Source organism: Mus musculus, chromosome 18, assembly GCF_000001635.26.
Source record: "Mus musculus strain C57BL/6J chromosome 18, GRCm38.p6 C57BL/6J".
Lineage (NCBI taxonomy): Eukaryota > Metazoa > Chordata > Mammalia > Rodentia > Muridae > Mus > Mus musculus.
Window position 1 is genome coordinate 38,876,903 of NC_000084.6, and position 16,083 is coordinate 38,892,985.

The 16,083-nt window shown below is 46.8% G+C and overlaps 3 protein-coding genes across 16 annotated transcripts in view; 2 read left to right on the forward strand and 1 right to left on the reverse strand.

Annotated features, from left to right (window-relative positions):
- Arhgap26 (Rho GTPase activating protein 26) overlaps nucleotides 1-16,083 on the forward strand; it is a 774,669-nt gene that overhangs the window by 275,286 nt on the left and 483,300 nt on the right. The window lies entirely within an intron of this gene.
- The window catches only part of Fgf1 (fibroblast growth factor 1), a 90,799-nt gene that overhangs the window by 38,231 nt on the left and 36,485 nt on the right, over nucleotides 1-16,083 (reverse strand). The window contains exon 1 of one of the 8 annotated variants that reach the window (XM_006525648.4): nucleotides 4,429-4,778. The exons of the other annotated variants lie outside the window; for them this stretch is intronic. The gene's annotated coding sequence lies outside the window, so the exon portion shown is untranslated. Of the gene's footprint in view, nucleotides 1-4,428; nucleotides 4,779-16,083 lie in introns of those variants that run through there. 8 annotated transcript variants of the gene reach the window in all.
- The window catches only part of Gm5820 (predicted gene 5820), an 89,168-nt gene continuing 88,638 nt past the window's right edge, over nucleotides 15,554-16,083 (forward strand). The window contains exons 1-2 of the mRNA NM_001033789.2: nucleotides 15,554-15,668; nucleotides 15,783-15,863. Of these exons, the coding sequence (NP_001028961.1) occupies nucleotides 15,815-15,863 (49 nt within the window). The 5' untranslated portion in view covers nucleotides 15,554-15,668; nucleotides 15,783-15,814. The remainder of the gene's footprint in view (nucleotides 15,669-15,782; nucleotides 15,864-16,083) is intronic.

Consider the following 16,083-nt stretch of genomic DNA (forward strand, 5'->3'; position numbering starts at 1 on the left):
TCCATCTTTCTGCGTGTCAGAGTCTGATGTGTGGCATTTTTCTTGGTTCAGCATCTTTGGCACTTGCCTTTGGAATTCCCAGGAGAGTAGAGGTTCCTCGGTTGGCTGCCTCTCCTGTTACCAGCACAGGACCCACCATGCTGCTCACATCCTTAGCTTTCTTCTGGGCGTGGCCCATCTCTCTGGGAATTATGACCAAGTCCCTCTTCTTAGTTCTAATGCACTTGGGCCAAGTAACCCTGGGAACCCCTCATCTAGCAGGTTACCCCAGGGGACTCTGACGAATACCTTACTGTGTGAAACATGGGCCTCAGGAACTTTTGTTTTGTATTAACATAAAGAAAAGTGGTGCCACCTAAGGGGATCAAACTTGATTATTTTTCTTCCTTTAGCAAAGTCACTGAAATGTCTCCAAATCTACTGTGTGTGTGTGTGTGTGTGTGTGTGTGTGTGTTTAAGCAGTAGGTAAGGGACACTGCCCATTCCAATGTTTATTTTTTTTCTCTTTCTTTCCATTACTCGTATTTTCTTTACTGAATAATTGTTGTTGCTACTGGGGGGTGGAGGAGGAAGCAAAACAGAGCACGGGGCAAGGGGAGGGCAGGCTCCCTGCTCTTGCTCTGTGCAGCAGGAGGCCGGGGCCATGCAAAAGCACCTGCACATGGTTTGGTGTTTGTGGGTTTTTCCAAGGCTTTGCCTTGGCATGGCCTTCTACAAAGGCCCAGACTGTTCTGAGCTCAGCCCGCAAGCGGTTCTGAAGAATTAACTCAGGCTTACCCACAGCACAGAAGCTGGCAAGCCCATCCCAGATAAAACGATAGTACTGAAACCAGACAATAGCATTATGTTTTAGCCTCCTTCTGCCCTCATTTTATTTGGAGAGGTTGCTTCCATGGGTTCAGGAGTGTGAATGTGTATGCCTTCGCGTAAAACGCATTGACGAGCACCTAGTAGGGCCAGGCATAAGGAAAGTAGTAGAGAGTAAGGCACACGCGGCGAGGCACCCTTCAAGTTCAAATTCCAAGGGATTCTGGATGGTCTAGACGTTAGAACAGAGAAGTGGAAGGCTTTCAGGGAGGCACATGACAAGCGCTCTCCAGAGCCTGAGAGATGGCAAGGTATTCTAGAGGAAGGGTTGCTCCTATTGGAAGTCAGTAGAGAAAGGCAGATGCAAAAGCACTGCATCCAGAAAGAGAGTATTTCAGCTGAGAAACTAAAGACTGCATCAGGGAGGAGGAGAAAAGGTTGTGGTTAGAGCAGCTGGCGAATTGCTTGGAGCTTTGTGGGCCTTTATTGGCAGGACTACGGGAAAAGACCAGACAAGGTAGGCTGGGCAGTGACATCATCAGATTCGCAATTTTTAAAAGGTCACTTTGGCTGCTAAGTGACGTGGTGGACAGGTAGAGCCGGGGTGTGCATGCGGAAGGCCACATAATAGGTAAGGGAGCCTCCCATGTGTGGGTGTGTTTGCCAAGGGCAAAGTCAGTCTTCACAGCTGCCTGACCTGAATATTTTGGGGATGTCAGTCCAGGCACCTTCTCTGAGAAGGTGGCAGCATGTCTTGGGAATGTGGGACTCAGATGTGAAGCAGCTGTCTGAGATGAGACATAATTATAGCTCAGGCAATGACACCTAACAGAGGAGGCAGCTCACCCTCTTGTGCCAGGCAGTCCACTCCTCTTTTGTCTGTTTTCCACTTATGGGAGCCTAGACAGATGGCCTTCAGCAGATGAATGTGATGTCCAGACCTGCCTTCCAGCCACATGGTCCTGACCATTCTGACAACTGCTGTCATTTCTAGGAGGGGTATGGACAGGGAAGACAACCTGTGCTCCAAATCCCTAGCCACTTCTGTTTTCTCTAGCACTTGGTGATGCCAGAGAGATGGCTGAGACCACCTGCCTGACATCTTTCATTTATTCTACAAATGGCCATGGAGAATCTACTGTGTTCCAGTCCCATTCTCTGCTGGTGAGCACACCCACAGAGTGTATATTTGAGCTGTTTCCTGGTCTTTGTATTGAGAGGAGACAGATGGCCCAAGAGTTCCCTGGCATCACATCCATCAGTGGCTTCCAACAAGAGTGAACTTCCAGTTCCAAAATATGCCAACATTGCGTTCACCTTTGATCTTGCTTTCCTGTTGGCCTAGAGCCCTCTCTACCAGCCCTGTCTCCACCCCAACCTGCCTTGGAAAGACAGAACACTTCTGCTTTCCCACAGACTCAGAGCAAGCCTCATGCTTGCTGTCTGGCTGTTTGCATTAGGGATGGAACCCCTATCTGTCTTGCTTAGCTTTTCACTCCCAGTTTCTCGCATAGGTCTGGCATGGAACACATGTTTAATAAGTATGTTGGGTCATATAATATAAAAAGATCAACTCAACATGGGTGGACATCTTATGTATAAAGCCAAAACTATAAACTACTAGAAGTAAATTACATGATAAAAAAAAAACTTCCTAAAAATGATCTGGGGTGGGTTTGGGGGTAGAAACATGGCTCAGTGGTTAAAAGCATTGCCTACCCTTGCAGAGTACCAGGGACCAGTTCTCAGCACCCACACAGTAGCTTACAACCACCCAGAACCTCAGTCCCAGACAATTCAATGTCCTCTTCTGGTCTACATGGGTACCAGGAATTTATATGATATACAGACATACATGCAGGCAAATACTCATACACATAAAATAAAAATAAAGTAATCCTTGGGCCTGAAGAGATGGTAAGTGATTCCACTATCGAATATATTGAAATCACTGTATTAAATAAGCATCTTTACCCCCACATCTATTGTAACCAAGATATTTTTATCCTTGGATCTACTGCAACCAAGGTTAGGAATCAGCCTAGATGTCCATCAACAGATGGAATACTCTTTAGCCCTAATCAAAAGAGAAAACACTGCCATTCGCATCAAGATGGATGAACCCAGAGGTATTAACTAAGCAGATAAGCCAGGTACAGAAAGACAAAGATCACAGATCTTGCGCATATATTGAATCTAAAACAAGTCAATTTCAAAGCAACAGAAGGAAGTGGTACCTGCAGAAAGGAAATGGAAATGAGAGGTATTAGCCCATGGGTCTAGTTAGTCAGGATGAGTAAGTTGTGGAGCTCTGTTTGTAGTATGGTATCATTAGTTAATAATAGTGAGTTCTTGGGGCTAAGGGTGTAGCTCAGTGCTCCTGGATTCAGTTCCCAGTATCAGATAAAACCAATGTTGTGGCACACACCTGTCAGCCTAGCCCTTGGGAAGTGGAAGGAGGAGGATTGTGAGCCCCAAGTCACTCTCAGCCACATGAGACCCTATCTTAGAAGGATGAAGAACAAAGCAGCAGACTTTAGTTAGTAAGGAAAATGCAAGCACTTCCTAGTCACATCCCTTCCCATAAACTGTGTCTGGTTGGTGTCCACTCGCTTGAACAAAGTGGTAGTCACTGCCATGTTCTGCGGATACTCACTTTAGTGGACTTCCAAACTCGTATATTAGCACGCACGTCTCCCTTAAGGATGAAGATTAAATCAGGCAATAACCATTTCAGATATTAAGAACTATGATTTCAAAAGGCAACACCAATGAATATGACAGGGAGGGAAGACTACAAGTTACATACATACATTTGCACACACATTCTCACTATAGAATACATACACCTCTCAAAATATGATCATAGCCAGCACTGAGTGTTAAGATTATAGCTAAGATACCTTTAGCAGTTTATTGTTTAATATCAATGGTTTTATTTTTTTTGTGTTTTACTATTTTTGTACAGTTTATAAGGAACCATTTTTATATAACCAAGGAAATTTAATAATTAATTTTTAAAATGCTGAATATTCCCCCCTTGCTAGTCTAGAACTTAATGCCTTGAGTTTGTGTTGAAAGTTTCTCTCTTAAGGCTCCCTCTAGGAAGGTGGAGATCCCCCACTCAGATGGATCTTGAACTTTCTCAGTAGCTGATCTTAAGGTTCAAATCAGAGGGGTGATTGCTATGCACTTAGCATAGGTGAAGAGAGTCTGCTTCTCAGGTGGTCACCTGACTTCTTCTAACCCTCAATTCCTCATGCTCCTGTCAACATACAGCGTGGTCAGCCACATCTGCACTTGTACCCTGTTCCACAATGCCCCCCACAGAATCTGAGCCATATGATCAGCCTTTGTGCACCAGTCTCTCACCTGCATAGTAGCAGGTGTACTGAGAAGGGGACCGTAGATAATGTTTGTCAGCCTGTGTTGACACAGCCCTGCAAGGCTGGCTGCTCTCGTGTCCTTTTTCTTCTCCTCACCTTTTCCACCTACCACAAGGAACATTGCTGAGTTAACTTGCTCTATAAGCCCAGAGTCATACAGCAAGAACCGTGCCCTCCAGATTGGCCCGAGGAGTACATAAATACAAAAAAGGCTTAAAACATAGTTGCTCCTTACCTGCTGGCACGTGGCAGGCTTTCTGAAGAGGTGGTAGAGCCTTCAGAGATTAGAAGATGTCTCTGGCCAGGGATCCTCTAAGAACCTGGCTGTGCCTGGTGCCTGCTTCCCTCAAGAAGCCTGGGCTCTCTTTAAGCTGGGCCTCCTGGCTTCTCTGACTCAGACAGTCTTAGGTCATCCAGAGCCAGCCTTCTCCTCCCTACCTTCCCCACTTTCTACCTGCTTCTCTGGACATTTGTCATCCTTGACTGCTCAACATCTGGAGCCCCGCCCGTCTTCATTGTTATCTCCCTGCACATACCTCTGTCTCTGTCTCTCTGTCTCTGTCTCTGCCTGTGTGCCGCTCTCTCTCTTTCTCTCTCTCTCTCTCTCTCTCTCCCTCTCTCTCTCTCTCTCTCTCTCTCTCTCTCTCTCTCACACACACACACACACACACACACACAGACACACAGGTCTTGTCTGGGTGAAAGATGCCTACATTGTAACTCTAGGCTACTATGCTTTCCCAGTGACCCTTGGAATAACCTCAAACTTCTCTCTTCAGCTTATTTTGTTTGCCTACAATTCTGAAAACCAGCCAACATTTTCTTTGTCCTTCCTGTCTACCAGTGCTGTGGCTGCTGGTCCCCAAAACCTCCCTGGACTGCCGGATTACATATTTTATCTATTGCTTGTGACATTTTACCACACTTGCCTGTTTATCTTCCCTAGACTGGTAGCTGTGTAGCTGCTGGCAGAATCTCTAGCAAAGAATCAGAGTGCCTGGCACATAGTAGGTCCTCAGGAGATGCCACACAGGCAAGTAACACCACCATAGTATACGCAGGGGGCTCAGAGGAAGCCAGCATTTCAGGTGGAGAGCCGGCTAAGCCACCAACCTCCACACACCCTGGCACCTCGCCCAGTCTGCCTCTGGGGCATCCAGATTGCCTTCAAGCTTCAGCAAGCAAGCAGGTCTTCCTGCAGTGCCCTAGGTAGGAGGGTGTGTGCCAGCGACCTCTTGAAGGGGGTGAGTAACTACCCAGGCAGTGCTTAGCTTTAAATCATGGCTTACACTGTGGTCATCTCCTGAAGCTCCCTGCTTAAAATGGAAAGTGGCATTACTCATGACGAAGGGCAGACAATAAAAAAACCCTTTAGGTCGGGCCAGACACAATGGTGTGGGTACTCCCAGTGATGGATGAGTGCATCGGCTCTGAGACAGTTCAGTCACAGAAGGGTTTTGAGTTACACTTCCAAATTAGCTCATCACTCAGCACCTTGCTCTCTGAGGTGCCAGGAGACATCTCGTTCCTTGGCGATGGCAGGCTCAATGGGAGCAATGTCCCTGAATCAAGATCAGAAGGTGGGAGCCTAGAGCTGGATCTGAATCTCCGCTCTTGAAGTCCCTGACACAGTGACCCTGAGTAATGTACCAGCCCCAAGCCCTCCCCGCCCTGCACCCCCAGGCTCCTCATATGTGAAATGAGTAAAATAGCCATACCTCCTCCATGGTCGTTGCAATAAGGTAATAATGAAAACCAATAGAAAATGTCTACTGCGGTGTCTGGTGTGTGGTTGACATTCCATTGGTGGTGGCCGCCATTGTTGGCTATGTCCTCTTGCCGTCCTCTTCCCACATCCTCTCTGTTTCTTTGTCTACACACTCTCCTCCATCTCTCTATTCTGCATGCTCTTCTCAGCTTCTCTATCTATACGCTCTCCTCTGCTTCTCCGTCTGTATGCTCTCCTCCCTTTCTCTGTATACATCCACGCTTTCACTCCTTCATCCATGCTACATGGCCTGCAGACCTCAGCTTCTACCTCTACCGTCCTCCTGAGCTCAGACCACAGCCCAGTCTCCCTCTGCAGTGTCCCTCTTCGTTCTCAGGTACTCTCTCATTTTGTAGGAGTCTGTCAGCTTGCATATCAAGACCCCACTACCTGATATCTGACTTCTCGCCATTTCTTTCCATTTTCAGAATCTGTGACCCAGCCCAGCATGTAATAAAATGCATGAGAATGGACAAATCTGGTTTTCCTGAGGGCTCATGGACAGAATGGACAGAGGGCTTAAGATAGAAATGTAATATTTTTATCAGGAAATAACGTGTTTTTCTGATAACAGTGCCATCAGTGGGTTCTTTAATTAGATTCATATTTTTCTCAAGAAAGGTGTCATTTGCCTACAGCACACAATAATCATTGGAGACACATGTGTTGAGACTCTTTGCATGGCATAGCTGTAGACACTGAACCAGGAACACAGCTATCTTGAAGTCTTCTAAGGATTCAGAGATCTCCCCTTTGACCACCAATGACTATATAAAGGTGACAGTCACCTTGAGACAAAGCCCCCTCACTCGTGGCTCACTTTCTCAGCACACTGAATGTGGAGTTCTCTCTGTGCTGAGCACACTTCTGTATAGCATGGAATGTAGTGTCAAAATAAATTAAGGAAGTGGTTCTAAGCCCCACATTTTAGGATTTTGACTACCATGGGAGATTGACATGCATAAATAATTCTCAAAAAGAAAATATGGCAGGTAACTAATGACCTAGATGTTTTGTTTGTGTCTTGAGACAGGGTCTCCCAGTAAAGCCTACAGTGGCATGAAACTCTCAGCCTTCCCATCTTAGCCTCCTCAGTGCTTGTATTAGAAGCATCTGCTACCACACTCTAGCTGGCATCCAGGTTTTATTTTGTTGCTTGTCTGTTTGCTGAGGGTCTCATAATACAGGCTGGCCTCGAACTTGCTGTGTAATTGAAGCTGGCCTTGAACTCCTGATCCTCCTGCCTTTACCTCCTGAGTGCCAAGATTAGAGATGTGTTCCACCATACCTTGTTTAATGTAGTGCTGGGGACTGAACTCAGAGATTCATGAATGATAGACGAACACTTTATGGACTAAGGTATATCCATGCTCTCTACTTTTAATAGGAGTCCCCAAGAATGCTTTGATGAGGAGTAAGGTAGCTTGATCTGGTAGGTATACATGATTAGTGTTTCAAGAAGCTAAGAGTGGCAGGTACATTGGGCAAAGGTCACTATGTAGTAAGGCAAATCACCTGGGAAGAAAGAGAAAGGAAACTGTCCACTTTGAGGCATTTAGGAGTCTATCGGGATGTGGTAAGGGGGAACACGGAGAGTGGGGGATGGAGATTATATATAGCCAGACTTTACATCCCATTACCTGCTTGGCACCTTAGCTTGGAAATGCACTAATTATCTTTATGTAATGGAACTGTTGGCTCCTCCAAGCTCTTCTTTGCCCAGTATTTCAAATTTTTGTAAATGTTCTCAATGCCTCAGCCTCAGATACAAAGAGCATTTCACCTCTTCTCATCTAACTCATCATCAAGTTCTGTTTCTGAAGTGTGTCGTCATTCTGACATCTGCTTTCTCCACGACTGCCACCATGTCCCAGACTGCCTGCTTCCAATCACTGTGCTCCTGGATCAATTTTCTTGAGATAGTTGATGTTTCTTTGTTTGCTCAAAATGCTCCCACCGAAGCTGAGGGCGTAGCTCGGTGATGGGATGTGTGCTTTGTGGGCTGAGCAGCCTCTGGGCTCTCCCTGGCCCTGTCATTCTACTTTCTCTGCTTGCTAGCAGAGCTCCAGCCATGCTGGAACTTTCTTTGCTTTCCTAACAACAGATAGTCGCCATTCCCTTTGCCCCAAACACCAGTCCCTGAACCCCAGGTATGCTTAGCTCTTAGCTCTGTGATTGTTGACCTACTCACTACTCAGGTGTCAGTTCTGATGCCACTACTACTGAAGAGTCCTCCTTGATACTCAAGTTCCCAAGATGCCTCAGGTGACTCACAGGTGACTCATAAACATATTCAATTTCAGAAGCCCTGGTCTAGTAGAAAGCAAAGTTCCCGAGGGATAAATGCTATGAAGTTGGCAGGCTGTGCTCGCTCTGTCTGTAGGACAGAGGAAGAGTATCCCTTGGACTGAGGAATGTGGTTCTGAGGCCACAGAGCAGTCAAGAGGCAGTGAACATCTTCATTGTGACACTCTTGATGAAAACAACTGTCAAACCAGCAAGGCCTTCTGTGGGCCCATCCTTCCCTGGACTGTTGATAACTTGGACATGATTGTCTCCTGATGGCACAGCACCTGGCTCACACAAATTACTTCAGCCATTGCCATTGGCTTTCCTGGGCCCTCTTGGAACATTGGCCCACTTAGATGGTTTCTTAGTACAGCGATCACCAGCCAAGCAGACTTCAGGAACCACGGTCTTCCTTGGCTTCTTTATTCTCTTCCCTATCTGAAACCCAATATTTCTGTTTTCTCCTTTGCACAAACTCTGGGCAGAGGGGCTTCCCATTTTCCTGCCGTCTCTTGGTTTTGCTTCATGTCTGGAGGAAGGACTTTGGCTCCGTCCTTCTCTATCCAGCAGACAGGTAGGTACTGCTCCTGCAAAGTCTTCCAGTTGTTTTCTGTGATCCTCTTCATACCTCCTCATGGCCTTCTCCTTTGTACTTTCTCCACGTGGAGCTGTTTATGGCACAGCTCTGTCTTCAGACCCATCAACTGTTTTTGCCTCCTTTGAATGTTCACACACCTCTTGATTCTCTCTCTCTCACATTTAACCTGTAACTTTTACACAGCCAATAAATGATAATGGTGGACAGATACCAATAACTGCTTGTTTGTGACAACTCAGGCTGGCTTTGAACTTTCTACCCTTTCCCACCTCCCAAGTGATTACAGGCATGCTCAACACACCTGGTATCCTATAACTGTTCTTAGTTAATAGATTTGATTTTTTAAAAAAGTTTCAAGGTCACAACAAAACCTAGCAGAGAGTACAACAAGTCTCACATACCCCCACACCCGCCCAAAGCTTCTGTCATAGTGACCATGTTCTACTAGAGTGACACATGAACCTACACTGACAGCACATTGCTGCTCCGGGTCCGGAGTTTATAATGGGTTTTCTCCTGGGGTTGTACCTTCTAAAGGTTATAACAAACATAACGACAGCTGTCTCTCCTCACAGTATCACACAGCTAGCTTCCCTGCCTGAAAACAGTCATCCATGTCCACAGATTTATCTAACTACAGGTGGCCATGGACATCTTTCTGCCTCCATGTTCTAACTTTCTCAGATAACCATATGGTAGGAATCAGACAGCCTGCAGCCTTTCCGGTTGGCATCTCTCCGTCGTTTGTCTTTAAAATGCCTCCACACTTTCTTGTAACTTGATATAGCTCCTGACTTTTTAGTGCTAAGTACTATTCTGCCATGTGGACCTCTAGTATCTTTTATAACTCCATTTCCGGGACTGGCTAGCAAGGTAATCGGAAGCACTAGCTGAAAGACTTCACAGTAATAGCCATTATGGATATTTATTGAATGCTTTACACCAGGCATTCTCTGGAGTAGCCTTCAGCACATCGTTCTTTCTAAGCCCGTCATGTAGGTGCTTTCAACCGTCTTACTTTACAGATGAGGACTAAAGCCCAGGAGGTTATGTTATTGTTCAAGGCCACATGTCCAGGAAGGGGGTCTTCATGGGACCACAACCCAGAGACTTTGACCTCAGGTCTTTAGGCAGATAGATGTACATTTCACAATAGGGCCATGCTCCAAGAAATGTGTCACAAGGTTGCTCTGTCATACAAACAACATAGGCACTACTTAGACAAACTTAAGACAGTTACAACATCCCTAGACTTTGTCATCTTCTGGGACCACCCTGTTCCGCAGCCCAAGATCAACCCTGTGGAGCTCATGACTGCATTTGACGTGTCCCACCCAAGAAGGTAAACAGTGTCCTTCTACCGTCACCAAACGTTGCCTCTTACTAATGTCAATATTTTGGTGTAGGACTATTGGGGTTATAATTTCTTTTCTGATGAGAAATCCAGAGCACCACGATGCTCAGAAATAACCAGTGCTTCTCCAGTGAGCTGTGGAACTGGAGCTGTCGGCCTTCAGTACAAATGTTCAGCCCTACTCCGAGAAAGCAGCAATCGGCTACCAATCACTCGCCTAGTGGATCGTTTTTTATCCATGGGCATCATGACCCTCTTAAAGCGGACGTGCCCCTCGAGCCTCATAGTGCTCCCCCATGCTCCTCCCCATATTGCATGCCCTGATCCCCACATGAGCCAGTATGTGCAACCCTAGGAGCCTGAGTTTGTCTGGATGGAAGCCAGGTGGGTATTGCCTTTACTATTGCGTGCTCTCACTCAGCACACACACACACACACACACACACACACACACACACACACACACACACACACACACACACACATCATCCCCAACTCCAGAGGCAGGTGGTTCAGCCTGACTACATCTGCTCACTCCCTGTCCCCTCCACTTCCTTATGCCCTGAATTTCCAGACAGAGTCAAAAATGGGCTCACATCAAACTTGTTTCCCTTCAGTGTAATTTTCCATTTATAGCTGGTCTTCTCTTGAAAGGCTCTGCCTCCCCCATTGCTTCCACCCCACCCCCAACCTTGGGGTATTCAGGATAAACTCTTTGGCTTTTTTTTTTTTTTTAAATCTTGTGGTCAGCTGGCCAACCAGTCATTCATTCAGAATGTCTCCAGAAAAACCAGTGGTTACCTTTACAGACATTTACGCTAATTTCCATGGCTTCGGAGACCTCCTGGCCTGGCGCCCTCAGATTCATGTGAACTATCGAACAGGAGCACTAGACTAGTCCGCAAGGACCTTTCCTGCAGGCTGAGCCTGGTGAATAGGGACACCGAGGGGGCAGTAAGGCTCACCCATTCCACACGGTGTATCTACAGAGGAAGAAGTGGGCTCGGGGAAGTGAAGACCACTGTCAGCCACACCCATTGGGGGGGCGTCTGATTGGCTGACTTTGCTGGCCTTGTGTTTCAGGCATATCTACCTTCTTCTGACTTCTCAGCTGCTGCTGCTGCAGTTTGAATATGAAATGTCTCCCTTAGGCTTATTTGCCTAAACATTTGGTCCCCGGGGGGATGGCTCTGTTTTGAAAGGTAATAATGAATCTTTAGGTGAAGCCTTGCAAGAGGAAGTGGGTCCTTTGAGGGCGGGCCTTGTGATTTGCTAGCCATGCTCCACCTCCTGGCAGCTCTTTGCTTCCTGACTGCTGGAATATGGCCATCTGCCTCATACTCCTGTCACAGCGATGGACTGTGTCCCTTTTTAATCCCCAGGGCAGAGTCAACCCCTTCTCCCTGAAGTGGCTTCTTGTCACAGTGATAAGTTACTAATACAGCTCTACCCTGTGGCCCCCTGCCACCTTTCCATTCTTCCTGTGCCTGGAACACTCTTGCAGCCAACTTGCCTAACGCTCCTCCACCCCAGCCAGATTTGGCATCAAAGCTGCACAGCACCACCTGCCTCTCCTCCACAGTGCTGCTCAGACTCCAGATTCTCCTCTTATTTGAGTAATTTTCCAATTAACATCTGGCCAGTCCCTCCAGACAGCAACTCCACAGTGCTCCCTGATGTGGCAGCCTCTCCTTGCACCTACCCATGCGGTACCGAAATGTTGTTTGCCATGTCTCATTCTAGGTCCTTGCGTTTCCTGAGGGTGGGTCCAGGCCTTTTCCTAACACACGGTACTCAGCTCAATAAATATTTGAGGAGCTGGGCTGCATGAGCTGGGATTGATTGAACAATGTGGCTTTAGATGGGCGCCGGAAATATTGGAACTTTTGATGGAACAGCCCTATAAAATGGAGCCCTCCTCCAGATAGCTTGGAAAGTAGAATAGTTTTAGAGAGAATGGTAGCTTTCTTCAAAAGCCAGGTTTACTGACAGTGAAGAGAGAGAGAGAGCTTGCTGAGCCATGGGCAGTAGACTAGGACACACAGTTTTCTCCAAGAAGCATCGGTACTATGGCTGTAAATCTGTGAGCACCTCTGACCCTCTGAGGTCCAGCTGGAGTCTAGAGTAAGTCCAGGCCGAAGTAGCTGACAAGCACTTGCTGGACACTGTATTGGGATTTGGTTCCTCACAGCCCTTGGTCTTGTGTCGGCTACTTTGCATATCTCTCTTACATGGCAATTTCTAGCTCACCTGCCAGCACTGTTGTCTACTGATTTCCTGTCTTCTATTCCATGCATACTGAGGCCTGGCTAGGGTAGCCTGGGTCATTCCCTCTGTTAAGCAGATAGGCCTTTGCATGAGAAAGAAAGGAGGAGGAGGAGGCTCCACTTCTGCCTGGAGGAAGAACAGGAGAAACGGGCAAGGTAACTAGGCAGAACCAGAGGGTTACAGACCTGTGGCTCACCAGCAGGCTTTACAGAGTTAGTGCCAGGTAACCACAGACTCCTGCATCCAAGCAGGTCCTGGCCTCAGTCTGTTCTTGGAGCTCCATGGAAAACAGTTATTTGGAAAAGTTGCTTTTTTGTCATGCTAGCTCCTCCCTCCCATCACAACAGACCAGGAGCCTGGTCCTTGGAGGATTCAATAGCCTCCTTTAAAGATGCTATAAAGAAACCACTTTGGAACTGCAAGAATTAACCTAGCTAAAATGAATAGTCACAGGATAGGACAGATTAACACCTGGGCTCCAGTAAGCAGTTAGGATGTATCTAGGTTTTCAAGTATTTCACAATAAAACTCCTGCCCAATTAACAGTAACAGAGTGGAGAGTGATGCTTTTCACAGCTTGCTGGCTGCAAATATGGGCTCTAGCACATTTCCTGTCACATAGTAGGTACTCAGGAAAATATTACTAGATGAAGACAGGAAAGTCAAGGAGGCCACCTTTTCAAAGTGGTCAGAAAGCCTGAGTCCTCGGCACACATGACATGTAATGAGTAGCATTGTACCTTTCTGCTTTCCTTTCTAGATCTACTTCCTGTATATCCAAAGTCTCAACTCACATCTAGGGAGGGTATCCAAAAAATGTAGTCACCAAGGACTCAGCCCTGGAGAAGAGGCAGAGCTCTGCCCAAACTGAAAATCTAGCACAAATATCGAAAGAGAACACCTTGGGGTTTCAGTGGCTTCGGCGTAAGAAAATCAAAGGCTCATTGATGTTAGTGTTGGTTGGAGAGGTAGAGCTGACTTCCAAATGATGCAACTCAGGCTCCTCCTGCCCTTGACTGGGTTGAACTGGGGTTGGTGCAATGGGGCCTAGGGCCAGAAGAGGGCGCTCTGAGACAAGCGTGTTGCCTCCTGCAGGGCGAACCTGCAGGCGATCCTTTGCACCTGGTCTTCCTTCTTTCTCTGAAGGCTTTTGTGTTCTCTGTGGGGAGCTGAGAGGGCTTCCCCACTGTGTGCCAAAGATAATCTTGTGAAAACACAATTTAACTCATGGGTTAAATACCAAGTTCCAGGGATATAGTCATGTTCACAAAACATTTTAATAGACTTGAACCCTGAAATCTGGGAACTACTAACATGCCACACTCTTAACAGTCTAAAAATGCCAGGAGGAGGCAGTGACCCCTTCACATATTGCCTGGGCATAGAAGATAGACGGAGAAGGTAGACTGTCATGTTCTGTCCTTGAGAGGTGTTTCCATGTGGCGCATATCACATCAGGGTTGCTTTTGCATAAATATATTGCCTATAGCTTACATTTCAATTAAAAAGAAAACAGTGCAGCCATTAAGTTGGAATACTTTTACATCCCTGTTTTCAGCCAATGTATACAAGCTTCCATGTTTTTTCTTCCCTGCACTTCTCAGTCTCTGTCCTTCACAGGAGAGGGGATGAATTCGAGCAGCCCTTTTGGGAAACAGCACACTTAGGTATAGAACTATGACAGGCAAGGCCAGTCTTCTACAGAACAATTCACACAAACACTCTAAGATGCAGTGTAAAAACCGCCCCCACAAAGCTGTGTGCAGGAGGAAAAATAATAGAGGAGCCATGCAGCATCAGTAATGGCCTGAGAAACCAAGTTATTTAGCCCAGCACCTGATAGACACCTATGAGGTTTAAAGCACAGAGAAAATGGGAATCTTGAGTGCAGAATTGTCTCATGGCTGCTTTCGAAATCACCATGGAGAGAACTCTGAAGAAATGAATTCCTCGAGGAAACAGAACTTAACTGTAATCTGGTTGCTCTCCACATCTGGGCCCTCTCCAAATCATCTGCAGCCACGAGGAGTTCACTGAGACTGTCCTGATTCTCCCTGCAGCTCTATCACATCACCTTTGCCCCTATGGAAGGTCCCCGCCACCCGATGAATCCTCCAGCGCTCTTGCTTCCCTCCCTTCATCTTCCCATCCAAGCTTCCCCAAAAAAAAGTCAGCAGAATGGGCCCAGAACTTGAATGCCAACCCAGAGGATTCTCCCTTCTCTGGTCTCTCCAGTAACTTAGGCTTCTGGCTCTTTACCTGAATGCCCATGCCTGGCACCTGTTTCTTTAGCCACTCTTGGAAGTATGGCAGCCTCAAGCACCTACCTAGGGAGTCTTTATCAATATGTTTTCTCTGAGTGCTCTTGGCAACTCCAGAGACAACTGTGTCTCCTAGAGTCTGTCCTGATCCCACCCTAATCCCCCAGAGTCATAGCCCCCACCCTCTCCAAGAGCATCCTTAGGCAATGTACAGTCTTAAGATAATACTGTGACCACCGAGGACCTATTCCTGAAGGGGGAGCCCCACCCAACCAGAAAACACCCACTGTCCCCCACTTCTTGTCTCACTCTCCTGATTGATGGCAGTGCAGGGCTTGCAAAGCCCCCCCCCCCCCCCCAGTGCAGCTGTGGCCACACTTCCTGTCTCTGACTGTTCGTAGGCATTTTGTCAGGATCTGACCTATCAAAATTTCCCTCTCTGCCATTATTGTCATAACAGTGAATTCTCAGCTTACCAGCAGAAGTTGCTTCTATACTCCTCCCCCTCCTCCTCCTCTTCCTCCTCCTTTTTCTTCTACCTTATTTTGTCCACAGCCTTGCCAGCCTTTCCTTTTACACCACAGATTTGATCATACCTTACCTTTGATCAATGTACTGGCTAGTTTTGTGTCAACTTGACACAGCTGGAGTTATCACAGAGAAAGGAGCTTCAGTTGAGGAAATGCCTCCATTGAGGCATGAGATCCAACTGTAAGGCATTTTCTCAATTAGCAATCAAGGGGGAAAGGCCCCTTGTGGGTGGGACCATCTCTGGGCTGGCAATCTTGGGTTCTATAAGAAGAGCAGGCTGAGCAAGCGAGGAGAAGCGAGCCAGTAATGAACATCCCTCCATGGCCTCTGCATCAGCTCCTGCTTTCTGGCCTGCTTGAGTTCCAGTCCTGACATCCTTTGGGTGATGAACAGCAATGTGGAAAATGTAAACTGAATAAACCCTTTCCTCCCCAACTTGCTTCTTGGTCATGATGTTTGTGCAGGAATAGAAACCCTGACTAAGACAATCAAATTTTCACTTTTATTTTTTATTGTCTAGAAGCTAAGCCTGAATTTTACAGCTCGACTGGAATGAATACAGCAACCTTTATTTATTCAAGCAACAGACTAGTTCCTGGAGGTGAGTCAGGCCTTAGAGATAGAAACCCTGTGTGATTAGCTTTGGTCTGTGTACTGGGAGGGGGGGGGCACACTATAGCAAGGCTACACACACACACACACACACACACACACACACACACACTTACTTCATCATTGCCATCATCATCATCAAAGGACATAAAAAGAAAAACAGTAGATTGCATATGAAAGATATTCTGTTTACTATCAAGGGACCAAAT